Source organism: Camelus ferus, chromosome 9 (genome assembly GCF_009834535.1).
Source record: "Camelus ferus isolate YT-003-E chromosome 9, BCGSAC_Cfer_1.0, whole genome shotgun sequence".
Lineage (NCBI taxonomy): Eukaryota > Metazoa > Chordata > Mammalia > Artiodactyla > Camelidae > Camelus > Camelus ferus.
In genome coordinates this window covers 66,425,128-66,442,307 of record NC_045704.1, presented here as the reverse complement: position 1 = coordinate 66,442,307, position 17,180 = coordinate 66,425,128, and the positions used below count along the sequence as shown (strand labels likewise).

Here is a 17,180-nt window from a genome sequence, read left to right as displayed (position 1 = left end):
AGTCTTGGCCAGCTGCCTGCAGCTCACGCCCTTTGGAGCCTGCTTCCTTCTTAAGGCAGTGGTTTAATTTCAGGTGAAGAAAGGGATCATCAGGGCAGGTGGTACAGAGGCCGCCTGTGCCTTAGTGGGGCCCACGGTTATTCACTCTCCATCCATCCCCTCCCGGGCCCCCAGCCTGGAGGTGGGGAAGAAGAGGAGCCATAGCAGCGGCTGCAGAACCACAGCCAGGATGTACTTGGTGTGATTGTCATTTTTATTTAATAGCATAGAAACTGAAAAATAAAATCAGTGCAGAATTGAGGTATAGAGTTTCCCCTGGATTTTTCTTGCAACCTGATCTGAGCTGTCAGTCACCCAGTGTCACAACGTGACGGGAAAGGGGTGGCTGGGGGTGGGGGAAGGGCATCAAGTTGTGAATTATTTTTTTCATGTAGCAGATTTCTCAGCACCATCAAAGAAAGGATTCTGATTCTAACTTTGCTTCTTTTCTTAGTTTAAAATGGATTGTAGAAAATAGAAAACAGAGTAGAAAGAAGAAAATTTAATTCTCACTTGAATTCTCCCTCCTGGAGATAAACCACTAGGAGCGTTTTGATATAAATCCTGCCAGACTTTCCTGATTCAAGTACGAGCTCACACTGCACATAACTTTTTTGCAGCCCACTTTCTTTTCTTAACGATACTGGGAGATTTCTCCTGCTATGAAATGTTCCTCTGTGCCAGTCTGCATTGTCTGTGTGTCCACTGTATGCTCCACTGTTTACTGGACACTCTCACCAATGTCCTTTAAGATGACGACTATGTTCATGACTATAATTATTTCCTTAGGCTCAATTCCAAGAAATGGAATTTCTGTGTGAAAACATTTTCAAGGCAAAGATGCAGTTTTAAAGTAACCATGGTAACATACGTACTGAGCTAACTGATCAAACACTGGAATGTCCTGGAAGAGTTTTCAAAGTTTATAAAACTGATGTCTGTCACCGCCATCCCTCTCATTGTGATCACGTAATCTGTTTCCCACTTGCCGTGAGTGTAAATTTTCAGCGATACATCATTCCAGGTTGTGTAGCTAAAGGCTGTGACAATGACAATGATGGTCATAGCTGGCACTTTACTCCTTCAAGTCTTTATAGCTGCTCTGCAGTAACATCACCCCGTTTATTTATTTATTTTTAATATTTTAACATATCTTTATTGTTTTACTTTTTAAAAGGTTTTAATTGTTTTTCAAATGGAGGTGCTGGGGATTGAATCAGGACCCTGTTCATGCTAAGCACACACTCTACCACTGAGCTGTACCGTCGCCCAATATTACCCCCATTTTACAGATGATGTAACTGAGCATAACTTGTCCATGTAACTTGTCACACAGCAGAGCCAGAGTGCAGACCCAGGCAGCCTGGCCACAGGAACAACCGCATTGTCACACTGTCACACAGTATGAAGTCTCCTTTGCTATAAGTACCAGCATCCTTATAGTCAGTGATTTTTTAGCATCGTTTAGTGCTCCAGGCAGTGACTAGGGCTTTGCATATATTATGCATCCAAATATGTAATCTTCCCAGTAACTTTGTGAGATGAGAGACCTGGCCCGCTTTGTTCCAGGCCCTCCAGAGTAATCAGTGTGTCTAGAACCCACACTCAAGAGTCTGATTCCACAGTGCCTGGCCTCCACCTGCATGTGGACCCTCCCCCCGAGCAATGAGGCCTGGAGGGGGGTCCTAGGAGAGGGCTCTGAGGGTGACTCGTGGATGCTGACAAACACCTTCCCCCAGTTATCAGGGGAGGGGAGACTCAGACCCCAAGACACAAGTTTCCTTATTTCTTATATTCTGTCACTTCGCATCCTTCAGGTCTGCATAAATGTCATCTCCTGGCACCCTCCTGACCACTGTATTTTTTTTAATTGTCTTTTTTTATTTTTTATTTTTTTAACATTTTTTATTGAGTTATAGTCATTTTGTGTTGTGTCAAATTCCAGTGTAGAGCACAATTTTTCAATTATACATGAACATACATATATTCATTGTCACATTTTTCTGTCCGCTGTGAGCTATCACGAGACCTTGTATGTATTTCCCCGTGCCATACAGTATAATCTTGTTTATCTGTTCTGCATATACCTGTCAGTATCTACAAGTTTTTAACTCCCAGTCTGCCCCTTGGCGACCACGAGTTTGTGTCCTGTCACCACCGCATTTTGAAGGGCAGCCCTCACCCACCCCCTGGGAGCACACTGCCTCCCTTCCCGGCTTGCTTCCTCCGGAGCTTCGCGGCGCCTGGCGGGCCAGGCCTGCGGCTGGTCCCGTCCTCACGAAGCAGAACCCTCCCCTTGGAAAGCAGAGGCCCCGGGACGGCGGGACGCCGCTGCGACCCCCGGGCCTCGGCGGCGGGCGCCCAGCAGACCGTGAGTCGGTTGGTGAGCAAGTCTTCTAAGACTGTGACACTTGACAGAGTCGAGAGCCGGCTGGGAAGAGGCGCGGCAGCACGGCCTGTCGGCCGGCGGCGGGGCGCCTGGCCTGCGCCTCACTCTGCCTTCTGTCGCCCAGGTGTCGGAGGGCCTCGTGCAGCGGGACGGCGACTTCCTGGTTCGGGACTCCCTGTCCAGCCCCGGAAACTTCGTCCTGACCTGCCAGTGGAAGAGCCTGCCCCAGCACTTCAGGATCCGCCGCTCGGTGCTGCGGCTGAGCGAGGCCTGCCGCCGCGTGCAGTACCAGTTCGAGACGGAGCGCTTCGACTCCGTGCCCGACCTGGTGCGCTGCTACGTGGGCAGCCGGCGGCCCGTGTCCCGGCAGAGCGGCGCCGTCATCTTCCAGCCCGTCAACCGGACGCTGCCGCTGCGCTGCCTGGAGGCGCGCTACGGCTTGGCCCCGGGCCCGGCCCCGGGGGGCGGCCCCGCCGAGGGAAGGCCGGACGCGGCCAAGAGGCTGAGCCTCACCGTGGGCGGCCCCCAGGCCCGAGAGCAGAGCTTTCCCCGGGGCAACCTCCTCAGGTGAGGCAGGCCTCCTGGGCGGCGCTGGGACCGTGGGGGGCACGCGGTCGGGGGCCCAGGCTGGGCTCCGCCGGCAGAGGCGCTGACCCCGGAGCCCGGGAGCGATGAGGGACGCTGATGAGAATGCCACGTGCTGCTGGAATAGCTGTCGCGAGGCAGTGCCTGATTGGTTCCCGGTTGAGGTGGTGCCAAAAGTAGTTGATGCCGTTGCTGACCAAGGGGAGGGCTGGCCGGGGGAGACCTCGGGAAGGAGGTAGGATTCCGGCTGGTCTGCAGGCTAGGAAGATAGGATGGATGCTGCCAAGGAGAGGGTGTCCCCACGGAGGGAGTGGGGCTCGGTGTGAGTGTAAGTGCAGAGGCAGGAAAGGGCAGGCTTGTGCCTGGAGTGAGTACATGGCTGGAGCCGGGCAAGGGTCCGCAAGGGGATGGCCGGGAGGTTTAGGGAGGCCTTGATGGCCAGGCCAAGCGTAGGGTTGCAGAAAGCCTCCAAGACTGGACTCGGGAACAGGGTGTCCTAAGAAGAGGAGGGAGAAGGGAGAGGGCGCAGGAACACCAGCCAGTGAGTCGTGGGGGGCCAGGCTGTGCGGGGGGTGGGGTGGGGAGCGAGAGTCAGGATCCCAACCAGGCCTCCCGCCTGTAAGGGGGATGGAGGACGGCGATCAGGACACCACGGGAGGGGCCGGCGTGGGTAGTCTTTGGAGGAAAGGCCAGTTGCTGAGTCTGAGGCGCGGTGGTGGGCTCGCTGAGTGCCAGTGTCCAGCAGCAGTTCTGGGGTTCAGGAGGGAAGTTAGCCCTGAAGGCTTAGGTGGAAAGAGGGGTTGACTCGGTCAGAACAGATGAGATTCCTAACACAGGAGATTCCGAGAGCCTGGGGGCTGCAGTCTGAGCCTCGGGGAACGGGCGGAAAGAAGGGTTCAGAGAACCAGACGCTGAGCTGAGGGCCTGCCATGGACTCTCAGGGACGTCCCTGAATTCCTACAGGCCCCGCCGCCCGCGGGGTGAGGAGTCCTTGTGCACACTGTCTAACTGCCACAAAAGGAAAGCAGACAGAACGGAACACAGTAGGGCAAAGACCAGACCAGCCCCTCGGTTACCCGCTCCCTGGCGTCAAAGCTTACCCAGCACATTTGATTCCACCACTGGTTTATTTTCCTGGACCAGAAGGAACTGTCTTAAACTGTAGTTTCTAGACTACAGAAATTCAGAAGCAAAATACAGGACCCTGAGAGCCACACCAATGACAGCCATGTGCTGCCAGGAAGCTCTGGTAGATGTTCGTCAGCATCTGGCTGTGGACCCTGCCACCTGGCCTCAAACCCTTGTCCACCATTGACCTGGTCAACCCTGGACAAGCTACTCACCCTCTCTGGGCCTCACTTAATTTGTCTGGGAAAATGGGGCTTTCAAGGGTTACGTGGTTTAGGATAAACAAAGTGCTTAGAACAGCGCCAGCACAAAAGAAGTGGTTGGTAAGTGTCGATACTCCTGCCAATGACTGTTTTCTGGGGAGCGGCAGAGTGTACAGCTCAAGGCAGTTACAGGGAGGGAGGCAGGAACTGCTATTTAGAAATTCTCCTTTTCATGGTAATAAGATGGGACATGAAATCCCTTAAGATATGAAAGGGGTACCGTTCTTCTGTTTCTTTCGGGGGGGGGGGCGTTGACTGCTGAGCTCATGAGCAGGGAGTTCATGCCATGAACAAAGCCAGGGTGACGCACAGAACCCCTGCAGGAATGTGCTGGGCAGGCCTCCTGGTCCACCCTCAGCGGCCTGGGTTGAAAATAAAATATTTTTTTAAGATAAGAAATGAGGGGGGAGGGTATAGCTCAAGCGGTAGAGCGCTTGCTTGGGATGCACGAGGCCCTGGGTTCAATTCCCCAGAGCCACCTCCAAATACAAATAAATAAGTAAACCCAATTACCTCCTACTCATAAAACGAAAAAAATGAAAGACTGAGAGTCTCTGAGTGGACGAGACAAGCCTAACAGAGCCACTCCAGACTGCCCTTTGAGAGCAGCCCTCCCTAAGCCTTGTCACCACTTGGCACAGGCTGCAGGCCCAGCAATGCCTCCGTGTGGGGCTGGGCCAGGCTCTACGGGAAAAGTGGCCCGGTGCCCTGCCCCCCCCCCCCCCCCCCGCCCGAGGCCCCGCACCTTCCCTGACGTCAGGCGTGCTGGTTGGCCGGCCGGCTGGCCAAGGTGTGCACTGGGCCGGGGATCCGGGCGGTGGAGTCTGACCGCTGGCGGTGAGCGCTGGTGAGCGCTGCTTAAATATCGCTCCGCAGAAGCCACTGCTGTTTGGAATTTGCCCTCTGCCCTGCCTTGTCTCTGAGGGGTTGCCGGAATTCCTCTGTTGCTGGGCGTCTGGGGATATCCTTGTTTGTTTTCTTCTCCTTGGCGCTTGCAAAGGTAGGAGAGAACTCTGTGATTTCTGTGACATAAGCCTGTGAGAGGGTCGGTTCAAGTTCATGACGACTTGGCTGGTGCAGTGCTTTCTGTTTTAGCAAAAGAGAGATTCTGTTCTTTGCTGTTAATTAGAGAAATCCCCAACCTGGGCCGGCACGGGGCAGAGGGATGCTAGCTAACCATGCGGGAAGTTCCGTTCCCGCTTTCCCTGTGCGGCTGTGCTCTGTGACCCGCGTCCCTTTCCCCAGCGCAGCGGGAGGGGGCTGGCTGAGCGGTCCCCCCGTGGGGTCCTCCTGGTTGGGTTTGACAGCCTTCCCCGGGCGATCTTGGGGATTGACTGGGGGATGCGGAGATTTCCAGTGAAAGGGAAACTGCCCCACAGCTGCCTTCCTAACTGTGGCACTGTGAGGCCTGGTGGGAAACGCATGTTGGTTACACACGTCATTCCTCCCGGGTCTGTGAGTAATTTTAGGCTCTGTTAAAAGTACACATTCCAGGTCAGCAGATTTTCCTGAGAGTGTCATGAAACCTCTAGCCTGCTCTGCTTAGTGGGATGGGAAGACTCAGAGCAGGCAGCCTAGGCCCGGTGCATCGATCGTGGGGACGGGGCCCACGGCACCGTGGGGTGTTCATCGCCCTGCCGGTAATGTCCTCCGGCAGATGTTCCTTTACTGTTAGGGTTTGCTGGAGCACTCTCATCTGAGCAATCTTTTTTTTTTTTTTAAACTTTCTACAACGTTGCCTAAAGGTTTTACGATTTAATGATGTGTTTCTGCCCCGCTTGTCTTTTCCTTCAGAAATAAAGAGAAGAGTGGTAGCCAGCCAGCCTGCCTGGATCACATGCAGGACCGAAGAGCTTTGTCCCTCAAAGCCCACCAGTCGGAAAGTTACCTGCCAATTGGTAGGTCTTCGGGAGTTTGGGAGGGAGGAGGATGACAGAGTTCCTCTGCCCTCTGTGGTCACGCAATTGGGGAATGACTAAGACTGTGTGCCTGCAGGCTGTAGGGTGAGGGGTTTGTAGACCTGTATTCAGATGTGAGTCTCCGGGCTGTATGCACGCTAGCTTCCGGCTGCAACACATGCCTTCAAGGAGGGCTTGGTTATCCTCTTTGCCGCTGAGAAAACTGGCGCAGATATTAAGTGACTTGTCCCTGGAGTCACCTGTCTAGTAAGCGGTGAGGCCAGCCTTTGAACTCAGGTTTCCTGATTCTAAGCCCAGTTTCTGACTGGTGGTCTTCAAGACGCACAAGCCTCCCCAGTTGGTCCCTCCCTGGGCAGAGGCCGGTGGGTTGATCCTGGGGCCCTGGTGGAGCAGCTGTCCGCACAGACCCCTCTTCCTCTCCATTCTCCATCACAACCAGAAGAGAGACGGTGTGGGACGTGGGGAAACCAACAAGCAATTGTGTTAACAGCCCATGGGAGTGCTTTTCATTATTTTTGTAACTGACCTTCCTTGGGGACCACAGGTGATTTTTCTGATGCCCCTGCGTAAACTGCTTCACCGTGGGTTATCTCAGCATCCTTTTCTCCCCCCTCCCCGTCTGTCGCTGGCTCTCCCCTACAGCCAGCTGGGCTCCTCCCCGACACTGGGAGTGATTCAGGGCCCCCCTTTATGTCACGTGGCTAACCTCCCAGGGCAAGGTTGGATTCTGCCCTCCAAGCTCAGTCTTTCCCTGTTCTGACTGTACTAACCTTCTGTGACATAAAGTGACATTGCAGTCCAGCTGTCGGCCATCAGTGGGATTTAGAATTCCCCCAGAAGTGGGGTGGGGCCAGCTTAGTCCTTAGCCTCCTCTTGACTGCCCTAGATCAGCCTGCAGTGAGCAGGCTGAGTTGTCTTTTGTGAGTGAAAATCGAAACCCCAAGGCATGAGTTGAGGGCGGGGAGCCATCCCGCCATTTTTGTCTGTTTTGTGTCCTCTGCACAGCTGAGCTTCTGACCCTCTCTTACTGTCCACAGGTGGTAAACTGCCCCCTCAGTCCCTGGGTGTGGACACAAACCCCTGCCCCAACTCACCGGTTTTCAGGACGGGCAGCGAGCCCACCCTGAGCCCGGCGGTGGTTCGGAGGGTCTCCTCGGATGCTAGGGCGGGGGAGGCACTGAGGGGCTCAGACAGCCAGCTGTGCCCCAAGCCGCCCCCCAAGCCCTGCAAGGCACCCCTCCTCAAGGCTCCTTCGTCTCCCTCCACCTGGCTCAACTCAGAGGCCAACTACTGCGAACTGAACCCAGCCTTGGCCGCCAGCAGCGACAGGGTGGCGGGGCCGCCCGTCTGTGCCCAGGACAGCTACGTGGAGCTGCTGACAGCCAAGCAGAACGGGCCACAGGGTGCCCGGAACTCTGGCACCAGCTACGCGATCCTTGACGATGATGGCGGGGCAGGGCCTTGGGGGCCACTGCCGGCACCGGGGCACAAGGGGCAGGAGGACCAGGGCACGTTCGTGATGCCCCTCCTGGAGACTGCCTCCTCGTTCAAGCCCAATGACTTCGCGTCGAAACTCCTTCCCCCTGAGAACAAGCCCCTGGAAATGGCCATGCTGAAGCGCGCGAAAGAACTGTTCACCACCCAGGACCCCAGGGTCATTGCACAGTACGTGCTGAGTGTGGACTGCAAGGTGGGTGCCAGCGCGCGGGGTGGGCTGGCGTGCGAGCATGCCGCAGGGGGACTGGGCTGGGCTTCACGCTGCCTTACCTTTGCTCTGATGATAACTTGGGTGTGGGGGTTTATTTAAGGGGTGGGAACCAGAGGCCAGGACAACCCTTGCCCAGGCAGGAAGCTTGTAAAACTCACCTGGGACAGGGATGGCCAGCTGCCGCCTCCTCCCCACCCCTGCCAGTGCCCTTCCCCGGCTGGCGCGGACTTTTTAATTCTTCCCCGGCCTCCACTCCATCAGAACTGGGGAAGTCAAGCCCGAAGAAGACTAGACTGTAGATGAAGATGTAGCTTCTGGAGTAGCAGGGCCTTGGTGGCGTCTGTTTTATTATACATTATACATACGTACGTTGTATGTTGATTTCATCGTTACGAAAATGGTCATCAGGATAAACATTTTTAAAGTTACTTGCCCAATTCAGAAAAATTATAGAACACAATTGCAAGGTGGAATTTTAGAAAAGCATACAACGTAGATTAAGAGAAAACACAAAAATCACACAAAATCAACATCTGCTCTGCAAACAGGTGCACATAAATCAGTGTGGGCACAGCTACTTGTTTTCCACAGAAGGGGCACCGGTCTGTACGTGCCGTTGTTCCACACCCTTGTCTTTCGTCGAACAACATATCGCGACTCTCTTTCCAGGTGACTCCGTAAGTACGTGTGTGCAGCACCATCACGTGTGACAGGAAGCACTGCTTCAGACACGGGCGGCCTTACTTCACAGGTGGCCCCAGGCAACCTCGTCCTTCAGAGAGAGGCTGCTAGGAGGCAGATGTTTCAGGCCGGGGGGCACTCAGCCCTCCGTCAGTAGAAAGAGACGGATCCCTTTATCTGAGCAACAGATAAGACCATAGGGAGATTTAAAGCCCTCTTCATTTGTATCTCAGTGAAGTCAATTAGCTTCAAAGGTCAGGGCTTATTGAGGAACTGGCTTTTCCTAAATAACTTTCCTGGGTCATGAATCAAGGCAGGAAATCGAGTCTCAGAGCACTGCCCCTGGGAGTTCCCCAGTTGACTGAGGCTCCCAGTGGTGCAGGGAGGACCCCCAGAACAGCTTTGAGGAGCATCAAGCAGGTGCTGGCTGTTCTGGGGTGAACAAACCCCTTCCTGAAGACAGGACTGAGGGTTCACTCGGCACCTCATTGCCAGGCCTGGGAGGGGGTCCGCGCGTGTGAGGTGGGGCTGCACTGGGAGAGCAGGGCTGTTTGCTCAGCTGGCTGGGTGTCCTTGGGCAGCGCCGCAAGTGGTCAGATCGTCTGCCTTGTTAAGACCTTGCCTCGCTTTAAAGTGGGCCAAACCTGTCTGGGCAGCCAGAGGACTCAGGTCTCCTGTTCTGGGCAGTAACTCATACCGGACCCTGGATCTAAGACCAGAGCCCACACCATCAGGCCAGGAGCCTGGCACGACCTGTCTGGGTTCTCCATGGAGGAAGCTCCGTGGAGTGGGTCTGGGGTTACTGAACAGCCTAATTCCCGGGAGGAAGTGAATCCGTGTCCCTTGTGGCCTCGGGTGGGGCTTGGTGGCAGTCGAGGAGGAGGTGAGATGCCTGACCACCCCTGCAGGGGAGTCCGGGGCCTTCCCGCTGCCTCAGCAGCTGTGACACGAGCGCTGTGCCTGCTCTCAGCTGGAGGGCGTGCGGCCTGCCCTCCTTCCCGTCCTGTTTCTCTGTCTGCGTTCTGTCCTCCCGGTCTGCGTCTCGCTCCCCTGTCTGCCTTCAGCACCCCTGGAAGAGGGGCTGGACTGAGCCCCAGGCAGTGAGGCAGAGACACGGGCAGGAGCCCCCCCAGCCCACGAAGGCAGGGCTGGTCAGCCTTCCTTCCTGCCTCCTGAGTCCGCTGCTATTTCCTTATTTTCTTCCTGAACCGCTGACTTCAGGACTTTGCCAACAAAGCAGGCGCAACTAGTGTCTCTAAGAGGGAAATAAAACAAAGCCTGCTCTTACCCAAATGCGGCCGCAGCCAGATGGGGCCACCTGGAAGCCGAGAGGAGGCATTGGGCATCTGGGGCCCAAGTGCTGACTCCCACCTGTGCACAGAGCCCGGGGGCCAGGACGGCGGGTGGTCCTGAGCACCCGGAGGCGGCCTGCCCGACAGTATCCAGCCCCCTCCCTGGGCTGGGGCTAGCATGGGTGTCCACTGAGCCCCTCCCACCCTGCAGATGGGCACCACCCTGGCCTCTCGCCCACCTGCCTCTGCACAAGCTGTAAGGGAGGCCCAGCGGTCAAGGGCCTAGCCCCCGGGGATGAACTGCCTGCGTCTAATGCCGCCGCTCCTTGCCCCTCGGGTGTCTCAGCAGAGACGAGCGCCACAAGCTCAGTGGTGGTGAGGGCTCACGCCCTCGCACCTTGGCTGCCCCAGAGTGAGGCTGCGTAAGGGTTTATTGGTATTACACAATGAGCCTTGATTGAGCGTCTACTGTGGGCCAAGCCAGGCCTGGTCATGGTGGGAGAGGCAGAAGCGACAGTGATACAGGAATTCAGACCACAGCCCAGGTGGGAACTGCTCTGCAGAGGAAGGCACTGGAGCTGTGGGGCCTCTGAGGTAGGGTCCTGAGTGTGGGGGAGGGAGCGGGTCAGGGTGGGCACATCTGAGATGAGTTCTGAAGGCTGAATAGGAGTTGGCCTGACGAAGAACACAAAAAGCACCTTCCAAGTGGCAGGTGGCACACACACAGACTCAGAGGTCAGAAGCCATGGGGGGAGGGGCTGGTTTGTGGAGGATTTGCTCCATGTGGGCAGTGCCGGGGGGATAGGGGTCAGCTGGGGAAAGGCCAGGAAGGTCTTCTCTTCAATGTTTTTGAGTCTCTACTTCTGGGATTCGGCCAGATTGCTGCCTTCAAAACACCTTGCAGCTCAGTGAGGGAGATGGGCCGGTAAATGCATAGGGCAGGTCAGAGTCCTCTGCTGAGGGCAATGAGGCAGGAAGCAGAGCCGGGAGGTCTCACTGCACTGTAGATGGTCCCCTGGCAGCCGGGAGGAGGGCCGGGCCAGTCCCTTGCAGGGCTCCCCTGGGTCACCGCAGCAGCTCCCGAGACAGTGGGATGAGGAACACGCAGCGTTCAGAGATCCCGCAGAGCTGGGAAAGCTGGTATCAGAAGAGCAGAGGGTGGCCGGAACGCCTCGTCGTGGGGCACTGGTACCACCTGCCCTGCAGGTCTAGCTCACAGTAAGTGCTCTAGAAGGGTGTGTCTCCCCTGCACAGCCCCGAGCTCGTGGCCTGGCTTTCCCCAGAGACCTAACCCAGGCCCTGCACTGTGAGCGCAGGACCCCGTGTCCCACAGCTCAGCCGTGGGGCAAGCAGACGCCAGCGCTTCCTGGTAACAGTGACCAGGGGACTGCGTGTTTATACTGAAGAAAAACAGGCTGGGAGGAAAGCACCTTCCAGAACAAACCTGAGCCGGTGACAGGCCTTTGACCCTGGTGTGCGGGGACGGGAGGACGCCCCGTGGGTGTGCTGGGTTTGGAGCCTCTCGACAGGGCAGGTGTCTTGACAAGCAAGCAAAATGTGTGTGATCGCAGGTGGCTGGGGTGTGCATCTGGGCTGCCCTGCCATGATCAACGTGTAAATCTCTTTCCAGAGATCGGGCCAGGATTCTTCCCTCTTCCACATGGCCAGTGAGTCACTTTTGAAATAGCTGTTTGGAGTTTGAAGGTCACCGGATCCTTGGCAAAGTTCTTGAGAAAGGTGAACTTAGCAGTTGTGTTAGAGGAGAGGACGCAGGCCCAGAGAGCAGAGTCCGCATTCTGCATCCTGTTCTGGAGTCTGACGCCGATCGCTTCTTCCCCAGGGCTGACAGTGGTTCTTTTGTTCAACCACAGAAGTTGAGGGTCAAGGTTAATAATACCAGCTAAACTTGCAGATGTTTTCTCTGGCCGATTGTGAAGACACCTGGACTGCTCACATGCCCGGGAGAATTACGGCCAAGGACAGCCCCACCAGGTCAAGGAGGGGAACTGCCCCGTGCCTGTCACGTGTCCAGGGCTGGTTTCGACCCGCTGTATCTGCTAGTTGTACTGTTAGGACGTCAGTGCGCTGCGCCGTCAGCCCTGTTTCAGAGACGCCCTGTCTCAGCTGTGGTACTGGGCGGTAATGTGTCGTAACTGTAAGTGGTCAGCTAATACCTGATTCCAGTAAGCTGTTAGAACTGAGATGGGGAGAGCTGGCTGGGACAAAGATTTTCTTTAAGGAAGACCTCTCGGAGAAGTGGATTGTGTCCGAGACCTCGGGTTTCACATGGTATGCGTTTTTAATAGCTTCCAGACGTGGAGTGCATTCCCTGAGCCCAGGAGAGGCGTGACTAAGGGGCACAGGGGCCAGCCCTGCCGTTCAGTGCGGACAGGGACAGCGGAGCAGCACTTGGCCGCGGCTCCGCTCTTCCCCTGCAGGGTCGACCCGCTCGGAGCACACACGGCCGGCCGCTGGCAGTCAGAGGAGGCAGGGGATCCAGCCTGCGTCAGACAGAAGCTCGAGGAACTACGTCAAACACCGAATGTGCAGATTCTGCAGACCAGTCTAGGTGCTTTCCTTCCAGCTTTAATAAAACACATTCCAGTCTGTGTACTAAAAATCCTCCAAGTATCATATTTAAACTGCATTTTCAGATGCTGCTGCTGAAAAAGAGAGGCAGGAAGTGCATCCACACTGTCCCAGCTGAGCGCACTCCTTCCCACGGGCTGCGTCCGCGTTTGCGGCGAGCCCACTTCCTGGTCCAGTTGGTTTTGACTTGTGTTCTTGACAGGTCGTGAGGATACTTGACGTGTCTGAAGAGATGAGGAAGAACATGGGCGTGAGCTCAGGGCTGGAGCTCATCACCTTGCCGTACGGCCACCAGCTGCGCCTGGACATCATTGAAAGGTGAGCATTGCGGCGGTGCATCTCCGGCCCCTCCAACTCAGCGGGCGGGGAGAGGCAGGGCGCCCGCCCCCCGGGGCCACCTTGCTCGAGGGCCTGTGGCCCCAACGGCCTTCCCTGGAAGCTGTGGCCAGACAGTTCATGCAGAAGCACAGAGAGGCAGCACAGAGGACGTCAGGGAACCGAGATCACGCTCCTGTCCCTGCTCCAGGAGTGGGCGGAGGAGCGCACAGAGCGTTGGCCTGGGAGCACAGGTCACCTCCTCCCCTGGCGGCCGTGGACCAGGCACCGTGCCACCTCCAGCCGCCTCACAGAGAGGCGGCTCCTTTGTGTCTGCAGTTCAAGACTGCTTTAGGAATTGAGGGGAGTTTGTGGGGAAGGTGGGGAAGACAAGAGTCTGAACAGATGAGGGATCAGAGGTCAGGGGGGTGACAGCACCTGGGGCCCCAGCCCCCAACGCATCACGGCCCTCAGGAAAAGCCAGGGCCCCGGCTGTCCGCTAAAACTCACTCCTGTGAACACTGGGTATTTAGAAGTTAGAAACATAGAAGCAGCGAGGCATGTTTTTAAGAAAAACACTGTACTAGCCTCTCACATTACATAGAGGTCGGCCTTTTTGACGCACCAAAAAGACAGTCAACTTGGGTGAAACTGTCTTGTTATCGTGCGTCTTCTGTTTTTCCAGCCTGTTTCCCAATTGCCACGACACCCGCGTGGTCTTGAACGGACAGCCAAGGCCTGGCTTCTTGTGAGAAGAAGGCAGTGATGCTTCAAAGGCCGGGGGCTCGAGTGCCGCCACCCACTGCCTGTGGCCTCCCGTGATGGGCTGGCTCACAGCACCGTCCAGTGCAGCTCTCTGTGATAGCCGAGATCTCGTTACAGTGGCCACTAGCCACACGTGGCTCCTGAGCACCTGAAATGGGGCAGCTGAAGGACAGTGTTTATTTTACTGTTTCAAGTGTAAGCAGCCACATGTGGCCCGTGGACAGTGCAGTCCCGGGATGTCAGCCCCTCCGAAGTAAACGCTGTGTCTCAGACAGACACACCGCTGCTTCCCAGGTGACCCGGTGACGAAGCAGCTGAAATGGCTCCCAAGCCGCTGTCGCTCTGGCTTCGCAGCCACGGACGCACCCACAGAAGGCACCCGGAGGGAGTGCGAGTGGAAGGCCCTGGGGGGCGGGTTTGTTGAGGCGTGTTGTTGGGTGTGGGGCAATGGTAGGTCCGACTTCTGAGCATTCCTCCTTTCCCTGCTCAGACTCTTCTGGGCACTAGCCTCTCTCTCCTGGCGTCCTCTCCGCTCCTCGCGCCGCAGGGGCCTGGCTTGTCACTTGCCCTGCGCTGCCCTCTGTCCTGCTCGGGCCCGGTGGTCCCGGTTTCAGCAGAGAGCCGCTGTGCTGCCGTCCCTGTGTCTCACGTGACAGTTTCAGCCTGAAAAGCCCCGAGGTGCAGGCCTAATTTTACCCAGGTCACTAGGTGTGCTGGGCTGCTGCTGGGCCCGGGCTGAGGTCGGCAGGCTTGGGGCTTCTCTCTGGGCTATTTTCTGACTTCCCTCTTGTCTGCGTCCGCTTCCTCCTTCTCCTGACGACCGCCTGCCTGCGGTCTCACTCCCGGCCTGGCTTCCCGTCCAGGGCTGACCCGTGCGATCGATGCTGGGGCCTGGGGAGCGGTTTTCTCCATTACAGCGTGTTTGCTAAATAAAGGCCAAGGTTGTAGCAGTTCTAGAGGATCAGATGGCAGTCTTGTGTCTGAGAATCAAAATCAAACCACCCTTTATGTTCTAACTCACCGCCTCACCCACCCCAGGCCTCCGAGTGGGGTGTCCTTCCCCAGGCCGGAGATGAGGGCTTCCGCCCCAGACCCGTTGTGCTGAGCTTTTTTCCCACAGTGGGGTTCGCAGGAGATTTCAGGCAAATGTTGGCTGAATGAATGGCTGTAATTACCCAATTGACCATTGATAGAACGCCAGGACTTAACAAAGTAGGGAACCTATCTTTTATTAAAGGCCATTAAAACACAGGAAAAAACACTGAATAAAGAATCAGTTGAAGGCAGCATGGGAAGCTGGTTTACTGTTTGTTAAAAGAAACATCTAAAATGTTCAGCTTAACCTTAACACTTTGCAAATGGGTAACAAAACTCTTCAATAAGAACAACAGATAATAAAAGTATACTTTAAGTCTATTTACAATCCATTAATTAAGAAAGACAAGAAATCAGGAAAAGGAGATTAAAAAAAAGAGAGACAAATGGGCAAAAGGGACCAAGGTACAGAGGGGAAGAGAGATGTGCACGTGGAGACACCTGGAGTGACTACGATTTGCCAGGCACTTTCAATTATCTCTACACCACACAGCCCTTCTCGGAACAACCCTTCTCCCATTTTAGAGATGAGTAAACGGAGGAGTGGAGCAGCTGGGAGCAGCCTCGGTCACATTCCAGGCGAGCACCCTGCACACCCACAGGCCAACACACTCAGAGACAGCAGAGCCCAGCGCTGACGCACGTCAGGGAAACGAGGGGGCCAGGCACAAGGAGCACCCGCCTCTCTCGGCTCTGGGAGAGTGCGACCAGCACACACGGGAGCAGAGAAGCAGGGCCCTGGAGTAACATCCTTAGCTCTGAACTTCCAGGACAGGTGGCCCCAGAGTCTCAGAGGCAGGCTGTATTTGTCACCGTAGCTGTGAGTCGGGGCTTCCCCTCCAACACTTGTACCACAGCCTGGAAGAAACTCACCTGAGGCCCATCCGACCCGAGGCAGGAAGTCCTGTTCCCGGTTTAGGGAAGGAAGGAGAGTTGCCGCAGTCTGTGTCCCTGCCACCAGGAAGGAGACCGTGTGACCCCCTTCACATGCTGCCGTTGTCGGGGGAGACAAAGACCCCTCTGCTTCCTGTTCTGGGTCTGCGAGGGTGACTTGTGTAGTCCCGGATGAGAAAAGGGAGGAGCGTTAGCAGATACAAGATTTCACTTTGCTCGGGTCTGACCTTGCTGGGAAGCCCCACTGGTCCACTGTTGAGTCTTTGTCCACGTCTCCATTCACTTCCTGGCCTCTTGACCGGAGCCACAGACACTCCATTCTTAGCTCCTCACTCCTTCCTCTGTTCTGACACCCCTGTTGTCTTCTGGGATCAAGCATACTCTCTGATTGTTCTGTCCCTTCCACCCCCCAGTCTAGGGGGCCCGTGGAGGTGGCCAGGGCTTCCCTAATGTGCTGGGGGGACGCAGTGTACTGAGGACTTCTCATGGTGGAAGTTACATTGCTAAGCAGTGTCTCCCCAGGAGGGCCCTCTGGTTCGGGGCTGAACATGCCCTGTTCTGGGGCATGTGTCCTTTTCGACTCTGCTTAGGACACCCTCTGAGGCTTCGCCCAGGCCTCGATGCAGTCGGTCTGGTAGGGGTGGTCTCTGTTGAAATTGGCGGCCAAACTGTCTGAGCAGCCAGTGCACCTCAGGGTGACAGCAGGAAACAGTGCAAAGCCAGTCCATGCCCTGGCCAGTCTGGTTTTGTTTCCCCTAGTCCTGTCAGCCCCGGGCCTGATGGCTGACCTCCTCCCCCTCAGACACAACACGATGGCCATCGGCATTGCAGTGGACATTCTGGGCTGCACGGGCACTCTGGAGGACAGAGCAGCCACCCTCAACAGGATCGTCCAGGTGGCGGTGGAGCTGAAGGACTCCATGGGGGACCTCTACTCTTTCTCAGCCATCATGAAGGCCTTGGAAATGCCGCAGGTAAGCTTCCAGTTGCCCTGTGCAGCCCCGGGGGCCTGGGTGTACTCAATGTTCTGCAGAGTGGTCTGCAAGCCCACGCTTAGCAAGTCAGAGGATTTTAGTCGGTCTCGAAAGGTAAATAGAATCTTAGTGAAAGCTGAGTTGATTTGGGGGCAACCAACAGCAGTGTCCTAAGTATTTTGGCTGTTTTTAAAAACAGCAGATAAATGCTGACAGCCTGCACTTTCTCTTTGATGTACTATGAGCAGAGTCATCCTCAGAAACAACCCTGAGGTGTTCCTGAAGAGCCAGTCAGATGACACATGTGGCTCAAGTGTGTTGTGTAAGAGAGGCTGCTTCTGTCCAGGTCACTGGGTGTGCAGGCAGTTTGGGGTGATGACTGCAAGACTGAGACGCTTGGGGAGCTGATCTCTGAGCATCTGTAGTGTGGTTTATCTCAAAGTACTTTCCTCAGATCACCTAAAACAGACTCTCCTGTTAACACCTTCAGATACCTGGCCCATCTGCCGTATAGCCCCGAGTAGAGTCTCTGAAACCGGATACT

At 55.9% G+C, this 17,180-nt stretch overlaps 1 protein-coding gene across 7 annotated transcripts in view; it reads left to right on the top strand.

The window, feature by feature from the left end:
• BCAR3 (BCAR3 adaptor protein, NSP family member) overlaps positions 1-17,180 on the top strand; it is a 221,007-nt gene that overhangs the window by 195,981 nt on the left and 7,846 nt on the right. For 6 of the 7 annotated variants that reach the window (XM_032487113.1, XM_032487116.1, XM_032487114.1 and 3 more), the window contains 5 exons: positions 2,553-2,995; positions 6,199-6,302; positions 7,361-8,013; positions 12,796-12,911; positions 16,465-16,636. In XM_032487113.1, the coding sequence (XP_032343004.1) occupies positions 2,553-2,995; positions 6,199-6,302; positions 7,361-8,013; positions 12,796-12,911; positions 16,465-16,636 (1,488 nt within the window). Of the gene's footprint in view, positions 1-2,552; positions 2,996-5,269; positions 5,405-6,198; positions 6,303-7,360; positions 8,014-12,795; positions 12,912-16,464; positions 16,637-17,180 lie in introns of those variants that run through there. The other variant, XM_032487118.1, reaches the window with a different exon arrangement.